This window comes from Rhincodon typus, chromosome 17, assembly GCF_021869965.1.
Source record: "Rhincodon typus isolate 14 chromosome 17, sRhiTyp1.1, whole genome shotgun sequence".
Lineage (NCBI taxonomy): Eukaryota > Metazoa > Chordata > Chondrichthyes > Orectolobiformes > Rhincodontidae > Rhincodon > Rhincodon typus.
In genome coordinates, this window is record NC_063348.1 from 25996632 (window position 1) to 26016718 (window position 20087).

Consider the following 20087-nt stretch of genomic DNA (forward strand, 5'->3'; position numbering starts at 1 on the left):
ATCTCCTTTAATCTCTGCTGACCTATTCCATTACTTACTTTCCTCATTCACTTTTGTCAGGTGTCTTCATGCCCTCAAAATTGCCCTTACTTTAGCTCAGAAATTATATTCACTCTTCTCTCCCTCAAACTGAAAATAATATTCGATCATATTATCACTGCTTCCCAGGGGCACCTTCACTGTGGGGTTATTAATGAATCCTGTCTCAATACACATCACCAGATCTAATGCACTCTGCTTTCCGGTTGGCTCTAGAACATGCCACTCCTACCTTGAAAACATACCAACTCAGTGGCAAGAGCAAGCTGAACAATCTGATTCATCCAAACCATATGCAAATTAGACTGCCGATAATAATTGGCATTCTTTTCTCACAAGTCCCCATTACTTCTTCCTTTATACCCCACTTTAGTGCAGTTACTGTTGTGGGATCTATGTACCAGTCCCACGAGCAACACAGTACTTTCATTATTTCTCATCTCTACCCACAATAATTCTACATCTTTATCTGTAGAATTAAGGGCATCTCTGTATTCTACCAATGTCAAACTTAATTAGTTAGGGTTACACTTGTACATTTTTCTAGCTTCCCACTGTTCCTAAATACCATATACCCTTGAATATTCAGGTCCTAGTCTTTGTCATCTTGCAGCCAATTTGCAAGACCACCAGACCATAAAAAATTATTTTAATTTGAGTCAATTCAATGGTTTGTTGTAAATGTTCCATGCATTCAAATAGAACCCATAGTTTTATCCTTTGACCATATTTATAATCTGTGACCCTATTCACTTAGGGTCATACAACATGAAAACAGGCCCTTGGGTCCAACCAGTCCACATTTGCATGAAGATTTGTACACTCTATCCTGAATGATAATTAGATCATCGATTACTATTATATTCTCGGTATGACAGAAAATAACAATATGGAATTTCTAGTTTCGCTATTTATTTGATGATCTCTAAGATGCCAAGTGGAGTCATGAGGAGCATCCTACAAATGATCATAGTAGGCAGGGTGATGGTCTTGGACCAGATTCAGTGGATCATTGTGGTGTATTTTTAAAATATTGGTTCCAATGAAAGCAGGGACAAAATTTTGTTATCAACAACTTTTACTATAACTTTAAACAATGCTTACATTCTCAGATCAAATCAAAACTCCAATGCACAGTCTCCTTCATCAAAACATTATTTACATTCCAACACAGCTAGAACACATTGGCCGCATGAAGGCTACAGACTGTAAAAAGAAAAGTCTAAGGACTAGTTAGAAAATGAATGAGCTTATGTACTTACCAATTCTATTCCCTGTGGAAAAGGTGCATCATCCCAGTCTTTTTGTGGAAAACGTTGAATTATCTTCCCTGAACCTTCAACAGAACCTGAAGGCAAAAGAAATTAACATGTAACTGAAAATGCATTACCATAATACCACTTGCTATGGAAAGAAATCCTAGAACTACCACCAATTTTAATTAAGTTCAATCAAGTTTTGGGCCTTTATTAGTTCCATTATGTTTTACAAACCTGTTATTTTCTACTCATGACTCCTCTACGTCATCTGCCTGCCAAAAAATTCAGCTAATAAATATTGGTAGCAGAAGGTAACTTTAACCATGACAATGACCAGTAGCTGATCTATGAACTTGCTTATAGAGATTCAAATATTGCCATATCGCAAGCCAAGATGCTTTGTTAATGAAGTTTGAATGGAATAGGAGTGGAAAGAATCTGTAAGATCTCTGCAAGAATTGACTGTTTTGGTTAGAATTAGAATTTTACAGTACAAAAGGCGACATTCAATCCATCGTGTCCATACTGGCTCCCAAAAGAGCTACCCAGCTAGTTCCACTCTTGAGCACTACCTTCCCGTAAAACAAAGAAAAACTAGGAACTACAAATTATTACCTATTACCTAAAAATATATCTGCCCCTGTTAGTACCACAGAGAACTAATAAACCTCACAATGAGAGCTTCTTCACATTCTATTTGTTGTCTTTTACAATGAGCACAAAGAAAAACATTTAGGAAAAAAATGAACCTTTCCTTCTTTACAATACATTCGTATCTCAGCAATCAGCCAATGCTTGTTGACAATATCTTCCAAACTTACAACTTCAGTTAGCTAGAAGGACAAACACAGCATGGGAAGACCATCACCTCCAAACTGCTCTTGGCATCACATACAAACCTGACTTCATTGCCATTCCTTCATTGTAGCCAGATCAATATCATGGAAATTCCTTGCAGCTGGAATAACTCTGACACGTGGAAATGGAGCCACAGATACGAATGATTGCATCCTGGTGCCATGATTGCAATTACCAAAGCAACAGGTGACATAGTTGTGTCTTGGCTCGCTTGATGAAGCAGAACCTCCTCCTTGCACATACGCCTGAGTGAACAGAAAGCATGAAGTTTTTCACATGTAAACTTCAATGGGGTAATGCTGCCTTGGCCTACTCCCCTTCACCCAGCTGCTGCATATCTGCAGACTCTTAGCCAATTTTCTAACTTCTCCCAGTCATAGCGACAACCTAGTATAGCCCCGTTGGCTGGAGACCTGGTTTGTAATGCAGTGATGCCAACAGCATGGGTTCAATTCCCACACCAACTGAGGTTATCATGAAGAAATATACTGCTCAACCTCCCTTTGCCTGAAGCATTGAGACCATCAGGTTAAACCACGATGTCATCTCTCAAGAGAGACAGCCCTACGGTCTGGTAAGACTACAGTGACTTTACCCTTACATTTCATTAAAGTCTAAGATCAGTAAATTTTGATTTCCAGATTATAAGATAATACCTGACTTTAAGTCCTTTTTCAATGCTTGGTTTAGTGACAAAACTACTTTTTTTAAAAAAAACTGAGTAGAAAGAAGACATTGTCCAACTTTAGAGAAAGCATATTAAAGCTTCAAATTAAAAAAGTATGGCATTACATAAATACGTGCATATAAATGAAAATACCAGTACACAAACAAGTCATTCAGCTGAACAAGTCCATACCAGCATTTAAGACCAATCCTTGTGTCTTTCAGAATCTAGATATCAGTTGTAACTAAATGATTAATTTTACAAAACTTGCATTTGAGAGATATTCCAATAAATCCAAGTAAAAATAGAAAGGTTTCGAGGTGGGGGGACATAATTAGATTTCCTGGGTATGCCATGACTGTTGAAATTGCTATGGGCATGAAATTGCCTGTTCTTCTGCAAAAGGTGGAAAGAACAAAGAAGGTATATTCACAATGGGTTCTTGCAATAACATCTTTGAACAGTGGTTAGAAAATATTCACAATTAGCTCTGGAGAGCTGTTGTGATGCAGTAGCAGCATCCCTATCTTTGAGCCAGGAGACCTGTTCAAGTCGCACCTGCTCCAGAGGTGTGCAAGAACATCCTTAAACAGGTTGATTAAGACATATCCACAATGGGCTGTGTGTGTTTAGTTTAAGAAAGGACAGAAAGCTGAAGGTAGAGTTAAATTAGAGGCTGCAGATTGGACAAATTTACTGATTGTTAGTTTTTCCAGAGCCAACCAAACTGTAGCATTGCTTGAGGGAAGCCTTGAGGGAGTCTTTGAAATATTTCCTTCGTCCTCCTCTTATGAGTGCAATCCTTGAACTGGGCAAAGATGATTTGCTTTCATATAAGGTGGCAAGTAACATTTTTGTGACATAGGCAACCACTATCTCCATTAAGAAAGTATCTGACCATCTCACTTGAATAGTATGATCATTATACACAATAAGTCACAACTAATTAGAAACAACTAGACCAACTACATAAATATTGTGGGTCACAAGAGCAGGTCAACAGCTGGGAATTCTGTACCAAATGACTCAACTCCTGACTCCCCACAGCATGTCCAGCTATCGAGGCAAAAGTCATGAATACTTGCCTCTGCCAAGTTGAGTGCAAAGACAATCAAAATGATGCCCTCCAGGACAAATAACCTGGTAGACTGGTACCTAATTCATTAACTTGAACATTCACTCTCTCCCACACCAATTGACAGTGACAGACAAAAGTACTTTCCAAATGATATGCACTGTACAACTCACTAATGGGTCTTCAATCTCACCTCTCAAATCAGTGATCTCTTCTATCTAGTAGAATAACAATAGTTGAATTTGAAACACCACCTGCCTGTTTCAAGTCACACACCGTCCTGATTTGGATCCTGATCTTTTCTTCATTGTTAGATAGTCAAAGCCTTGACAACACCCTAGCTATCACCCATGGACTGTAGTGATTGTAGAAGAACACCATCACCTACTGAAGAATTAGCAACAATTAGTGTCCTTGCCAGCAACGCCTTGCTCAAACACGAGTCGACTATCAGGAAACATATACCAAGGTAGTTCTGAACCTAACTGAAAAAGGTTCAACAGGACTACACCATTTCAATGGTAATTTTCCAGGAACATAAACTGGAATGAGATTGCCAGTGAAAGTGACAAGGGCCAAATCCACGTTTGCACATGGTGCCATACTTGAGCTGGGAGTGGCCAGTCTCACAATTTTGCGGGGGGTATGCTTCTGCTGTTGACCATTTAGAAGTGAAAATTACCTTTGGGTTATTCTTCATTTTATGATGATTTTGGTTTTGACAGTTCAAAAAAAAAAAATTTAATTCTTGGCCAGTTTGCTTAACAGCTGTCATAGGGAAGGTGTTGGAATTGATCATTTAAGAGATTAGAGGTGCACACTTAGCAAAACAAGGTAATCAGCAAGTTTAATGAAGGCACATGTTTCACCAATTTATTGGAGCTCTTTAAAGGCTCTACATGTACTGTGGATAAAGGGGAGTCTGTACTGTATTTGGATTTCCAGAAGGCAATTGATAAGTTATCACATCAAAGGTTATTGTGAAAACATGGGCTCATCGTGTGGGGATAACATCATATCACTGACAGAAAATTAGTTGGAAAGCAGAAACAGTGCATAATTGGGTCTTAGTCTGATTGTTAGGATATGACAAGAGGAGTCCCGCAGGGACTTCAATCTTTTATAATTTACATCAATGACTTAGAGCAAAGATGCAAATACAAAGTTATTAAACATGCAAACAATACCATGACAAGTAGAAAAGTATGTTGTGAAGATGAAATAATGACATTACAGATGGTAATTGATAGATTGAGTGCGTGGGCAATATCTGACAGATGCACTGTCATGTGCAAAAATGTAAAGTTGTTCATTTGACAAGAAAAATAAAAAAGCAGACTATTACGTAAATGAAGTAGAACGGTAGAATTCCAGGGTGCAGAGAGATTTAGTGTTCAGTGCAAGAATCACAAGGCGGCAGTATGCAGGCATAGTATGTAATCAAGGCAGCCAATAGATGCTAGCCTTTATTATGGGAGGAAAATAACAAAATTAGGGATGCTATGCATTTGAGGTCACACTCCAAATACTACATACAGCTTTGTTCTCCTTATTTAGGGATGGAGGCAAATGCACAGGTGGCAGTTCACAGGATGTTTACTAGATTGATATCTGGAATGACAGAGTTATAAGAATAGCTAATGTATGCTGAGCTAGTTTCCACAAGAGTTAAGAAGAGTGGCAGGTGACTTGATTGAAATGTTTAAGATTCTCAATGGCCTTGACAAGACAAATGTGGAAATGACATTTGCTCTTGTGGGGTGAGTCCAGAACTAGGGGAATTGCTTTCAGGACAGAGATGAAGAACTTTTTCTTTGAGGTTTGTGAAAATTTAGAACACATTTCATTAGGAGGAGGTGGAGGTGAGGTTATTGAATACTTCTAAGACAGAGGTGGATAGATTCTTGTTAGGCCAGGGAAACGAGGGTATCAGAGATCGATGGTAATGTGGAATTCAAAACACAAACAGATTTGCCATGATCTTATTTAATGGTGGATCAGGTTAGAGGGGCTGAATGGTTTACTTCTGTTCCTATTTTGTATGTTCTTGTGTCAGTGATTCCTTTTGCCCGTGTTGTTTGGGGATCCAATTCTTTTCAAGTTATTTGTCTCAACAGGGATCTCTACACAATTTTAACAAACAAGTTTCCACATTTACTTTAGCTACATTCATCGAGAATCATCATGACTACCATCAGCACTCAGACCTTTACAGAGTAATCAAAGAAACAGTTAACATAAAAGATAATTTGAAGGCTGTTGCAGATGAATTGCAGGTTGATTTAAAAATTAGATGCTACAAAGACGACATTGTTATGGAATTAGTTTCTCAATTGAAAATTGACAAGGAAAAGTACATTCTTGTTAATGATCAAGTAAAACTAGCAAAACCTAAATCAGAGAAAGAGGATGAAACTGGAATGGGCAACCAAAAATACCTTAAAAACATGAACTCGAATAAGACAAAAGATGTGAATTTAAAAAAAATAAATGAAGACTGGTGTTTGACGGAAGAAACGAACAAAAGGAGAATAAGAACAGGAAAAGCTCTCAAAGTCATAGTCATACAGCATGGAAACAGACCCTTTGGCCCAGCTCGTCCTTGCCGATCAGGTTTACTAAACTGAACTAGTTCCATTTGCTTGTGCATGGCTCAAATGCCTCTAAACCTTTCCATATATCTGTCTAAATGTCTTTTCAATGTTGGAACTGTAGCTGCCTCTATCCCTTTCCCTGGAAGTTTGTTCCAGATATGCATCATTGTGCGAGAAAGTTACCCCTCAGGTCCCTTTTAAATCATTCTCCTCTCACCTTGAACCTGTGCCTTCTAGTTTTGGACTCCCCTCCCCTAACGAACAGACCTTGGTTATTCACCTCATCTATGGCCTCATGATTTTATAAACCTCCGAGGTCACTCCTCAGCCTCCTACACTTGAGGGACAAAAAGTCCCAGCCTATCCAGCCTCTCCATGTAACTCAAAACCTCCATCTCAGTAACATCCTTGTAGATTTTTTTTGCACCCTTTCCAGTTTAATATCATCTTTCTTATAGCAGAGCGACTAGAATTGTACACAATACTCCAAATGTGGCCTTACCAACATCTTGTACTGCCATAATAAGACATCCCAAACTCATCCACTCAATGCTCGGAAGGTGAAGGCAAGCGTATCAAACACCTCCATCACCCTGTCTACTTCTAAAGAACTATGTGCCTGAACCCCTAGGTGTCTCAGTTCAATAACACTCCCCAGGGCACTACCACGAACTGTACAAGTCCTGCCCTGGTTTGTCTTACCAAAATGCAACACCTTGTATTTATCTAAATTAAACTCCATCTGCCATTCCTTGGTCCATGAACCCAATTCATAGAGGCATACAGCACAGAAAGACACCTTTCAATCCAAATTGTCCATGTCAAGCAGAAAGCCCAATCTGACCTCATCCCACTTGCCAACATTTGGCCCATATCCCTCTAAACCCTTTATTCATATACCCATCCTGATGCCTTTTAAATGTTGTAATTGCACCAGCCATCACCACTTCCTCTGGCAGCTCATTCCATACACGCACCACCCTCTGCATGAAAAAGTTACCCCTCAGGTACTTTTAAAATCTTTCCCCTCTCACCTTAAACCTATGCCCTCTGGTTTTGGATTCCACTCACCCTAGGAAAAAGACCTTGGCTATTCACCCTAGCCATGCCCCTCATGATTTTTAAAATCTCTATAAAGGTCACCCCTCAGCTTCCGACACCCCAGGAAAAAAAAAAGTCCCAGCCTATTCAGCCTCTCCCAATAACTCAAATCCTCCAGGCCCGGCAACATCCTCGTAAATCATTTCTGCATCCTCTCAAATTTAACAACACCCTTCCTATAGAAAGGCAACCAGAATTGTGTGAAGTATTGTCAAGTGCCCTCAATGATCTGTACAGCCACAACATGACATCCCAACTCCTATACTCAAAGTTCTGTCTAACGAAGGCCTTGAGACCAGACCACATTAGATGATATCATTGATCTCTGCAGCACTTCACAACGTATAGTTAGCCAAAGTAAAACATGGCCCATTTATCTTAACTGTTTCTTCTTTGTTAATAAAACTCCTATCCATAGTTAACAAACACCACCAACACTGTTGCAGCACCTTATCAAACAACTTTCAGAAATAGAGATAAACATGAAATAGTTTTCCTTTATCCATCTAGATAGTTAAGCTCATGAATGCTCATCTTATATGCCTGATTTTTTATTGCAATTACTGCTTTCAGGATCAACAGTCAAACAAACTGATCATTTAGCCCCACTTTCTGGGCTTAAAAATCTGTTTTTTTTAACCTGTAAACAAATTCTGTTAAGGATATTTCATGCTGTTTATGAAAAATTGTCACAATTTCACAGCGTTTGCAAATTTTATGCTAAGAATCATACCTCCAGTTATTTCAACTTACTAGCCAACTAATTTGATGTTTCAAGTACCACATACAAGAACTCTAGAGTTAGGGTTGCACTAAGTGTCTCCAAAAACTACTGTCCACATCAAGTGAAAAGGGATCAGAATAAATCAGTCTTTTCTTTGCAGATAATTGTTCAAATTTTAATGCCAAGAACTTGACAGGACAAGTGTCATTTTGCTAAAGTCAGAATTGGTCAGGGTAACCTCAGGAAGGAATTTTCTAACTCAAGCAGAATATTCTCACATTTATTTAAAATATTTACTATAAACAGTATTAACCCATGTTCAAAACCACAGTATCTTGTATGACTGAATGACAGGCAAGATTAAGCCACCAGCATGTGGCCCATTTGATTTCAGTGGAATCAGCCATTGGAGCATAACATTGAATTATTTAAACCTATTTGTCCTGTTGTTCTTTTCGGTGTATTATAACAGTAACACAGTATGACAGGGCATCAGTTGATCAAGATCCCATTGTATTGTTGTATAACCTTCTTCACTGCCCAATATAACACGAATTTGGTGTCATCTACAAACTCACTAACCATGCCTCCTATATTCTCATCCAAATCCTTTACATAAATGACAAACAGTGGACCCAGCACTGATGATTGTGACACACCACTGGTCACTGGCCTCCAGCACGTGTACACACCAGAGGGGGAATTTATGCTACCAGTACTGTAGTGAATTTAACTATGGTAATGTTGTATGAGTGTCCTGTTGGGTGTTAATTGTATTTTGGAACTTGGGCTGAAATAATGCTGCCGGCAGAGAGACTTGAGGGTCTGATCAATAGAAAGGACAGAGTTCTTACATAGAGGGTGTTACACTTGTGCAGGAAGTGATGCAAGTGCTCGCACTGACGTGGCACATCTTCCTTGTATCAACTAAAACGAAATCCATCTTTCTATGTAATAGACAAATAGTATATGAATAATACATGTACATTGAGATTGACCTACAATAAAAGTTTCAAAAAGAGAAATCTTGTCTCGCAATTCATGAACAGAACCACAGAATCGTATAAACCCTACAATGCAGAAAGCGGCCATTCAACCCACTGAGTCTATACCACCCTAACCCCGTAGCCAACACTTACCATGGCTAATCCGCCCAGCCTACACACCCCTGGACCCTATGGACAATTTAGCATGTCCAATCCATCTAACCAGCACATCTTTGGACTGTGGGAGGACACCGGAGCGGCCTGTGGAAACCTACGCTGACACGGGAACAACGTGCAAACTCTACATAGACAGTCACCCAAGACTGGAGTTGAAACAGAGTCAAGGAGGACTTGAGTTTGAGGAATTGCTATCGAAGTCAATGTATTACTGCAAATCCTTTTGTATTTTCTACTGCTCCTTCTCTCTGTAACTGTCTCAGAAAAGAAAACCTCCAGAATATCCATGCTCCCCCAATTCTGGCTTTTTGAGCATTCACAATTTTAAGTGCATCACCATTGGGGTAATGCCTTCAACTGCCAAAGCTCTAATGTTCTGGGAATTCCATATAAAACTATTCCAAGAGAGGTCATACTGCTTTAGTCAGTTGTCATATTCACCTTGTTTGACAATATTCCCAAGTACCACCTTACTGAGTTTTACCATGTTAAAGATGCTTCACAAATAAAACTAGTTACTGTCATGTAGGCTAACCAAGGTTCAATACAAATTTAGCATTTATTTATCCAATTTTCAATTCTAGAAGTAAACTCCAGTACAGATGCTCCATGTTTGATATTGTTCAGGTAGAACATTTTTTTAAACTTTCATGTTGCTTTCTTTTTAGAGCTCATTTCCCCATCACAGGACTTTAATCTCCATGCTATTTTCAGCAGCACTTCCAGATTTAGATGCGCACATCAACACTTGATCCCAGGAATAGCAGGAACTCAGGAACTGCCGATGCTGGAGTCCGAGATAACAAGGTGTGGAGCAGGATGAACACAGCAGGCCAGGCAGCATCAGAGGAGCCTGAAAGCTGACGTTTCGGGTCTGGACCCTTCTTCAGAAACATTAGATCCCACCCTTTCCAGTTCTGCGTGTGCACACACACACTCACACACATCACATTTTGGGGGTGGACTGCTGCTTCCTCTGCATCTAATTAAGGAGCTATTTAAGGTTAGTGAGAGAAAAGGTGAGGCACAGGTGCTAATTCAACTCAAGGAGTGAACAGATGAGGCAGATACATCATGTTTAAACACAGTGCGGGAACAGGCAAGGCAGAGGAGGTATTTTAAATTCCTTTTCTTAAGATTTGTGTAGTCATCTTTTCTAAACATCAGCCAGAAATAGAGAGAGTAGTTGATCTCTTTGCAGGAGCAGGCTCACAAGAAAAACTATTAGTGGAAATGGATGCTTTTACAATACCTTGAAATGGAGGAAATAAGTAATCTACATTGCTAGTGTTTGGGCTAGCCCCATGACAGTGGAGAACAATCCATGGTAATGCTGAAGCAGTCAAGCAGAAAGCGCCAACTGTTATACATTTCAGTGCTGGCAGAGTGAGTAGTCTAGAAGCAGCATGATAGAGATTGAACTCTTGGCAGTCTGGACCACCCCAAAACCAGGGCTAGTTTGAAGGTAATCCAAAAAGCAAGCCAGAAGCCTGCATGAGACCTTACAGAATAAGCAGGGTGCCAGTTCACAGTCACAAAGTTTGTGCATTAGTTGTGAATGGGTTAACAGTCTCAAGACAAATGCCAATTTGCACAACTTTAGAATGTCTGGAACACCATCACCTGCAAGGTCCCCTCAAAGGCACTCACCATCCTCACTTGGAAATATATCACCGTTCCTTCCTTTTTGTTGGCTCAAAATCCTGGAATTCCCTCCCTAATGGCATTTGATCAACCTACAGCACATGGACTGCAATGGCTCAATGAGGCAGCTCACCACCACCTTCTCAATGGCAACTATGGACAGGCAAAAAATGTCAGCCAGCCACTGATGTCTACATCCCACAAGGGAATGAATTAAGTGCTGGTTTGAAGGGAGTCATTGAAAATATAATCAGCAAAATATAGTTCTCCATGTTGATGAAACAGGATTTCTTTTTGGAAATACATACCCCTGCAAATGAACATTTCACAACAAGAGAAACTATTTAAAGCTGCCAAAATTGCCCAAGTATATTGTTTGGAGAGAATTCTGTAGGAGATTTTAAATTCAAGACCTTAGTAGTGTCTTGGTTTGGTACACTACAAGTGTTGACAGATGCTCAAAGGAGCATCTTTGTATTATTTGGCACTGGAAGAGTGCCCGAATAATGCAGGCACTCTTTAGGAATGCTTCTTCCTGTATGCTATCCCTCCCTAGAGGTCTTACTGTGCAGGGATGGTATCCTGTGCCACAAAAATTAATGTCTTTCAAATATTGCTTCTTGTTGGATAATTGCCTCAGTCATCTCATCAACTTTGATGGAGTCTTGCAAATATGAAGGTGTTTTTCCTGTCAGGCAACAGAGAGATCTGGTTTAGATGCCACTAGGACACAAGGTGAATGTCCTTCTCTTCAAATGTTCGCATAGAACAATATTTCCTTTCGAAAACTGATCCATTTCTTCAGGAGATGAGGCACAATCCAAAGAACTGAATGCATCTGATCTGTGAAAGTAACATGAATGATCTTAAGGTTTTACAGTGGATTTGTAGCTCGAGTTGTGGATGTTGTGGTTGGTTGGCTTGTTGAGCTGGTTCACTGTTCCGCAGATGTTTCATTACCCTGCTGGGTAACATCATCAGTGCAGCCTCCAATGAAGCGCTGTTGTGTTTTGCCGCCTGTTATTTGAACTCTGGAGTCCGTTGAGCTGGATTACCTCACTTCCAGTTTGCCCGCCACACACCCTGACCAAGTACTGAATTTCAACAGCAACCACCCTAACACACACAAACAAAGTTGTGTGAAAACTCTATTTAAACGGGCAACAACACACTGTTGCAACACAGAACTACGCCAAAAAGAAGAACAGTCCCTCCTCCAAGTATTCAAGGACAACGGATACCCGAAAACTGGGTCAAAAGATGTTTATTACACGAACGGCACCAGAAAGATACTGCACACCCTGAAACACTCATCATGCTACCTTACATCAAGAACACATCTGAACTGACCACAAGACAAGACTCCTACGACCACTGGGCATCAGAGTAGCACACAAACCCACATCAACCCTACACTAACTGCTAACCTGAACCAAAGACCCATTACCCACTATGCACAGGACCAACATAATATACAAGATCCCCTGCAAAGACTGCGACAAACATTACATTAGACAGACAGGAAGAAAATTAGCCACAAGAGTACATGAACATCAACTAGCAATAAAAAGACATGATCAATACTCTCACATCTCCATCCACATGGAAAAGGAAAACGACCAGTTTGATTGGAACAACACCAGGATCCTGGAACAGGCCAAGCACAGGAATTCCTAGAGATCTGGTTCTCCACTAAGAAGTCCATCAACAAACACATAGATCTAGACCCTATATATACACTCCACTGCGAAGGAAAACCATAAGTGAGGTAACCCGACTCAACGGACTCCAAAGTTTAAATAACAGGCGGGAAAACACAACAGCACTTCATCAGAGGCTGCACTGGTGATGTTACCCAGCAGGGTAATGAAACATCTGCGGAACAACGAACCATCTCAGTGAGGCAACCAACCACAACATGAATGATCTTATTCCAAACTTTGTGCAGAAGGTCAATAACCTGAACTCCAAGTTAGCTTGGAGAAACATTGCCCACAGGAAGGGAAATAGAAGCTACCAAATCTTAACAAAAGCAAAATAATACGAATGCTAGAGATCTGAAATTGAAACAGAAAATTTTGGAAACACTCAGATCATCCATGGGGACCTTCAGAAAGAGGCAGATTTTGAGAATCAACTTGGGGAGGAAAGTGAATTGAAGGAGGTTGGAAAGAAAATTCCAGAACTTAGGAGATATTTAAGGCGCCAGAATCACAGGAGGGCAGACATCTGAGAACTGTAAGAGTTGAATGGAATAACAAATTGCAACAAAAGGTGAAGCCATGGAGGAATATGAAAACAAGGGTGAGGATTTTTAAGACCAAGGCTCTGCCTCACTGGGAGCTAGTATGTGTGGGTGATGAGTGAACTCAATTTGGAGAGTTGTGGCTTGGGCAAAATTTTGGATAACCAGTAGTTTATGATTGATCTTGCAAGGGGCAGCCAACTAGAAATGCATTAGGATACATAAGTTTAGAAATAATGAAGGCATGGATAAAGTTTGTAGCAACAGATTGGTGTGGATGCATGACTGGATGCCCTAGGATAAAATATAAGCTTTGAAACAAGAGACAATAATTTCAAGCCAACAAAATTGAATAGTTTACAAAAACAAACGCCACTACTACTTTCTTTCAAAAAGAAAAGTGGGCAAAAGCTAGAAGTACAGAGAACATTACCAACTACAGGCAGTTCCTGGGTTGTGTATGGGTTATGTTCTCAAGTCTGTTCACAAGTTGATTTGCACACAAGTCAGAAAACAATGTAGGACAACGTAAATTAACTGCTCCAAAGTACAGGAAATGTTCTTGTGTTAGAAACTTAAAATTACACCATCGTATGGGATCGTGCTCATAAGTTGCACTTAGTACCGTTGGTCCCCAGTTTACGAAGATCCATACCCTTACTTCCAAGAAGTTTAAGTGAGAATATTAAATAAAAACTGAAAAAACCGCAGATGCTGTAAATCAGAAACAAAAACAAAGTTGCTGAAAAAGCAACATATTGTTGGTTGCAACTTCTCCTCACTGCCCTCCTCCACTGGACTGGGTCCATGTACAAGCAGCTTGGGTTGCCATGTCCCTTGCAACACCAGTGTCAAAGGAAGGGACAGGATGTAAATCGTGAGTCAGGAGACAGAAGATTCCTCATGTAAAATTTGTAACAGATTCTTCTTTCTTCAGTGCCTTCCAAAAAATTACACATTAAGCAAGTTATAGTCATAAAATGGAATACTGTGGTGACTTACATAAGAGTTAAAATCCTATAATTAATTCCATATTTGGATAAAAGGAAAAAAACAAGTTTCTGACTGATGGATTTCTGAAAGGAACAATAAATTGTTGAAATCCCCAAGTCCTCCGTAAAAGGTCTGAAAAAAGATACAAATCTAATAAAAGTTATATCTATTTTATCCCCAGTGAAAGAGTGTGAAATTTTGGGCCTGCAAAAGCCATTTGAGTAGTTCAATGTAGTTCAATGGTTTGGGAGAGCCGATTTTCTTATATTCTCAAGAAATATCAACGGTCACAACTATAAGCCAGTGAAATTCATTCCAAAACCAAGATATATTTGTGAAACAAGCAACTGGCAAAAATGGCTAAAGTTACAGAACCCAACTAATTCCCATATTTTATAAAATCATGAGGGGTACAGATTTGGTGAATGGCAGGTGTCTTTTCCCCAGGGTGGGGGATTTCAAGACGGGGGCGGGGGACATATTTTTAAGGTGAGCGGAAGAAGATTTTAAAAAAGACATGACAGGCAATTTTATTTTTACAGAGAGAAAGAGAGAGGCAGGCTCATGTGTGGGATGAATTTCCCACACATCCAGTGGTGGATGCAGGTACAGTTACAACATTTAAAAGACATTTGGATAGGTACATGAATAAAAAATGTTTGGAAGGATGTGGGCCAAGTGCAGGCAGGTGGGACTAATTTAGTTTGGGATTATGACTGGCATGGGCTAGTTGGACCAAAGAGTCTGTTTCCATGCTGTATAACTATCTTTTCTACAACTCAAAAGGCAAACAGCTCTCAATATGACAACTTTTGAGAAATCTAATATCTTTTGATCTTCCACCCATCAACCATAGAATCTTTTTAGTCTTTGCAACATGTTTGAAATGTATATCTAAAGGTTACTTCTAGCTTTGATCTCCCAATAGATAAGGAGTTCTTCAAAAATTTACCAGATTACAACCTCATCAGCGTCACCTTGCATCGCCTATACAGAAGTACATAATTTTCAGTCAGGGCTTTCTTTTGTATTTCTCATTTTGCTTCATAGAAGTCAGACTCGAACAGCACAAGCAGAAAGTGATCCTGGCATAAACATATTCCTAATACAGAACATTCAAAAGTGGTCTTTCATTAATACACAAGGATGCTACACACATGTACCCTCTTGCTGAAGACAAGTAGTCTTCAGAATCTGCAAATATTTTCTGTTTCATTTTCATATTTGAACAGGTAGCATTGTAATCCAAATGAAAATGCAGAAACCTGCTTTAGTAGAATGTTCAGTGGAATCAGTTAGACTGAAGAGTTGCTTGAATTAACTCAATCCAAAATTCTGACCGATTGTTAAGGCATAAATTTATCAACCAAATAACTAATACGAGTGAAAAAGATCTGCACGTTGAGAGAGGTAGACACACAGAGACAGGCAGGCAGACAGGCAGAGACAGTGAAAGCTAAAATATTAATTCCAGTCTGTAAGAGTATGACAAAACACTTATGAATTGGGTCACAAAGGCATTCTTATTGTAACCCCATCGCCTTCAATACTGCATACAACTGCTGAATAATTACTTTGATATTTCTGACTCATGGTTCTCAAAATTCCAAAGACCAAATTAATGGCATTCACATTCCAAATAAATAGGAAATGTATGTGTCCATTTAGGAAAATATAAATGCTCTTCCTTCTGATCTACTTGCAAGTGGTATTTGGATATGAAGGCTCATACAAGAAAACATAACTATCTGCAATTTATTATATAACTGATTAATCCACTTAAATCTCCAACATTTCGACTGTAACTAAGGAATACAAGGTTAAGATTTTTTTATATTGGGAAATCAAGTTAAAGTGCAAGATTATTGTCAAAGGAGTCAAACAGACCGAACAAATTGAGAAACTATTATCAGTGAAATATTTAATATAGCACTGGCAAGTAAAAGGGACAAGAGAAAATGCTACAAGAGAAGAAAAAGAGAAAAAAAATACAAGATACAAGGAGGAGTAGAACACCAAACCTGTTTTCTTTTATTCATTCATGGATGTGGGTGTTCACTAGCTGGGCCAAAATTTATTGTCCATCCATTGTTGAATTACTGCAGTCCACTTGGAGTAGGTACACCCATAAATCCATTATACAACAGAATTCCAGGATTTTGACTCAACAACACTGAAGGAATGGTGCCATATTTCTAAGTGAGGATGGTGACTGGCTTGAAGGAAAACTTGGAGGTGCATGTATCGCTGCCCTCATAATTTTAGATGGCATTGCCCATGGGTTGGGAAAGTGCTGTTTTAGGAGCCTTAGTGAATTTCTGCTAAGCATCTTATTGATGATACACGTTGCTGTTAGTGTGCTTAAGTGGTGGAGGAAACAAGATACGTAGATATGGTGCTAATCAAGTGGGTTACTTTGTCCTAGATAATGTCAAGCTGGGAGCATTTCATCTTAATCCTGACTTGCCCTTTCAGATGGTGGGCAGGCTTGGGGACTCAGGTAATGAGTAACCTGCTACAGGATTCCTAGCCTCTGACCTGTTCTTGTAGATAGTGTTGATATGGCTCGTCCAGTTCAGTTTCTTGTCGATGCCAACCCCAGGATGACGATACTAGGAGATTCAGCAATGGCAATGCCATTGAATGTCGAAAGATCATGGTGAGATTCTCTTTTGTTGGAGATAGTCACTGCCTGGTGTGAATGTTAATTACCACATGTGAGCTCAAACCTGAATATTGTCCAAGTCTTGCTGCATATGGACGTGAACTGCTTTAATGAATGAGGAGTCACAATTGGTGCTAAATATTACACAGTCATCAGTGATCATCCCTCATTTCTGATCTCATGAAGGAATGAAGACATTAATGAAGCGGCTGAAGATGACTGGGCTGAGGAAACTACCTGAGGAACTCCTGTAGAGATGCCCTGAAGCTCAGATGAGTGACCTCTAACCATTACAACCATCTTCCTTTATAACAGGTATGACTTCAACCAGTGCAAAGTTTTCCCCTTGATTCCCATCAACTCCAGTTTTGTTAGGGCTCCCATAGTGCTCTTGATGCCACACTATCAAATGCAGCCTTGATGTCAAGATTAGTCATTCAAACCTCTCATTTGGAATTCAGTTTTTTTGTCCATGTTTGAACCAATACTGAACCCAAAAACTGAGCATCAGCGAGTAAGTTATTGCGAAGCATCACATCAAGCCAGCTATCCCATTCAATAAGATCACAGCTGATCTGAGACACCAGGCTGCAAAGAGGAGAAAGGCATATTGTCAGAAATAAAGCAGTGAATTCAAAGGTTAGGGAGGGATGAACAGCGCAAAAATAGTGAGCGAGGGAGAGGGAGGAGAGGATTGCACAAGGAATACATACAAAGAAACAGTGGAATTAAATGTCACAAATGAATACATAGACATGACAAAAGTTACTGCTTGGAACGAAAAGGGAAAATGCACATTTCCATCACCATCTGGGAGTAAAAGGCAAATTACTGATTTCCAGATGACTGTCAAGTGAATGCAGTGAAGCATTTTTCCAGCAACAGGTAAGAAAATAAAGTGGATATTAGGATTATTTCTCCCATGTGAAATGGCAAAGGCATAAAAGGACCAAATTGCCTTTCTGCTGAAAATATCTTATCAGCTGCTTCAATTCTGCTACTCAAGGCAACTTCAAATAGAGTAAATCACCCACCAAAAAGTTCCAACTGAAATCGTCAAATGCACTTATGATGGATTTGACGAGGGAAATGATACATATGAGCAATAAAGTATGCAAGATTACGTTCCCACAACAGCTCACTGTTCTAGAGTTGATGCCTGGATGAGAGGGTTCTCTTATCAAGTAACAATGAGTAGAATGGTGCAAAATACTCTGGCACTTATAACAAGTCGAGTGGATTTCACTGAAAGACACAGGATTCTGAGAAGGTTGATATGACAGATGTTGAGAGGCCACTTGCCCTGGCTGCCAAGAGTCAAGAATTAGGAGTCATATTTCATGATGTAGGATTGACTATTTTCAACTGGGGTTGGAAATTTCTTCACAGAAAAAGAGGTGGGAATCTTTGGAAAGCTCTGATCCAAAGGGCTGTGGATATGCAAGCACATTCAAGGCAAAGATTAACACATTTTTGGAATTGGAGGTGAACAAAGCAATTATGCAAGAAAGGAGAGTCGAGATTGAAAATTAACCGTAAACTTATTAAATAGTGGAAAAAGCTCAATGGGCCAAGTGGTTTCCTTCTGATCCTATTTCATATATTATAATATTGAAATGCAAAGATAAATTCTGCCTTCTTTACTTTAAACTATTGTCATAATCCCAGATGCTAGTACGACTGGTCAAGTCGGTCCCAGAATTAAATCTATTTTCACAGATCATTCACTGAAGCATTGTCACACAAAGCTGCAGAGTTTCTTTAACAATAGAAGTTTATTACACAAGAATCCAAAAAAAATCAAGCCATGGAACACAGATTGAAATGTGTTTTAATCTATTTCCAAACACCACTTTACAGTATCAAATCATGAGAAATTCCCTGTTATCTTTAAAGTCAAGTTTTTTTCCCGTGCAGTTTTCTTATATGAGTACTCTCAAAACTGAAAGCACAACCTCTCTCAGCTTTTAAATGAAGACTTCTCTGGTGTGGAAGTTGCACAAACTAGACTTTTCCAGAGAAGAACTGATTTCCTAACGGTCGTACTATCAATACAACACAAAGTCGTAAATTACATACTGTATCACTGGGACAAATGTAAATAATTACTTTCTGTTCTTGAAATAGTTAACACTGCCACCCCCAAAGGTTCTTCATTGTTAACAAGCTGGAGAGGTCAGCCCTTAAATCGGTTCACTTCTATCCACGTACTCCAGACAGATAAGTACCAGCAGTATCTTCTCTACCCATTCCTACACAATTAAATAAGGTGTCTAAACTCAATTTCTCAAAAGTTGCCCATTGGTGACATCAACTAAAAAACTGTAGTTTCCATATTGCAAATCCCCAGCTTTTCCTCAACACAGCCTTTCTCAGTTTTCATACTGCATGCCTGACTTCTGACAGGAGGATCAAAGCCATTCTCTGCAGTCTCTATCACTAACTCCACCTCTCAATCATCAACTCCAGCCCCCTCTCTAGTAGCTCTCCCAGCTGAATGGAACTGCTTGCAGTATTGGGGTCAGCTTTAATGCAAAAATTAGTTTTGGAACACATTTTGATGTCATCACCAAGATCACTTATTTCTATCTCGTTAACATTTACTCCTTCCTGTCTCAGCTCACCTGCTGCTGAACCCTCATCCATTCCTCTACTAATATTCGGACACCTACTCTCCTCTGGCTTGTTTCCCATCATTCACCTTTCAGAAAGTTGAGATCATCCAAAATACCGCTATCATATCCTAATTTCTACCAACTTCTCTTGATTCATCACCAGTATGCTCAATGACCTATACTGGTTTTCATTTAGCAACATATTACTTTAAATTTCTCACTTCCTTAACGTTGCCCCTCTTATCTCCGTTTTCTGCTCCAGACCCATAACCCAACAAGAGATCAGTGTTCTTCCACTTCGGATCTCTTGAACACCTGATTTTAATAATTTCACCATTGACAGCTATGCTTTCAGTTGACAGGACCCTAAGCTCCAGAATCCCCTCCTCAAGGTATACATCTCACTTTCTTTCTGATGGTACCAGACTATTAAAATGTAACAGCA

At 39.5% G+C, this 20087-nt stretch overlaps 1 protein-coding gene across 1 annotated transcript in view; it reads right to left on the minus strand.

Moving 5' to 3' along the window:
• LOC109914739 (myotubularin-related protein 13-like) overlaps positions 1-20087 on the minus strand; it is a 244677-nt gene that overhangs the window by 166878 nt on the left and 57712 nt on the right. Inside the window, exon 2 of the mRNA XM_048607328.1 lies at positions 1302-1387. Within this exon, the coding sequence (XP_048463285.1) occupies positions 1302-1387 (86 nt within the window). The remainder of the gene's footprint in view (positions 1-1301; positions 1388-20087) is intronic.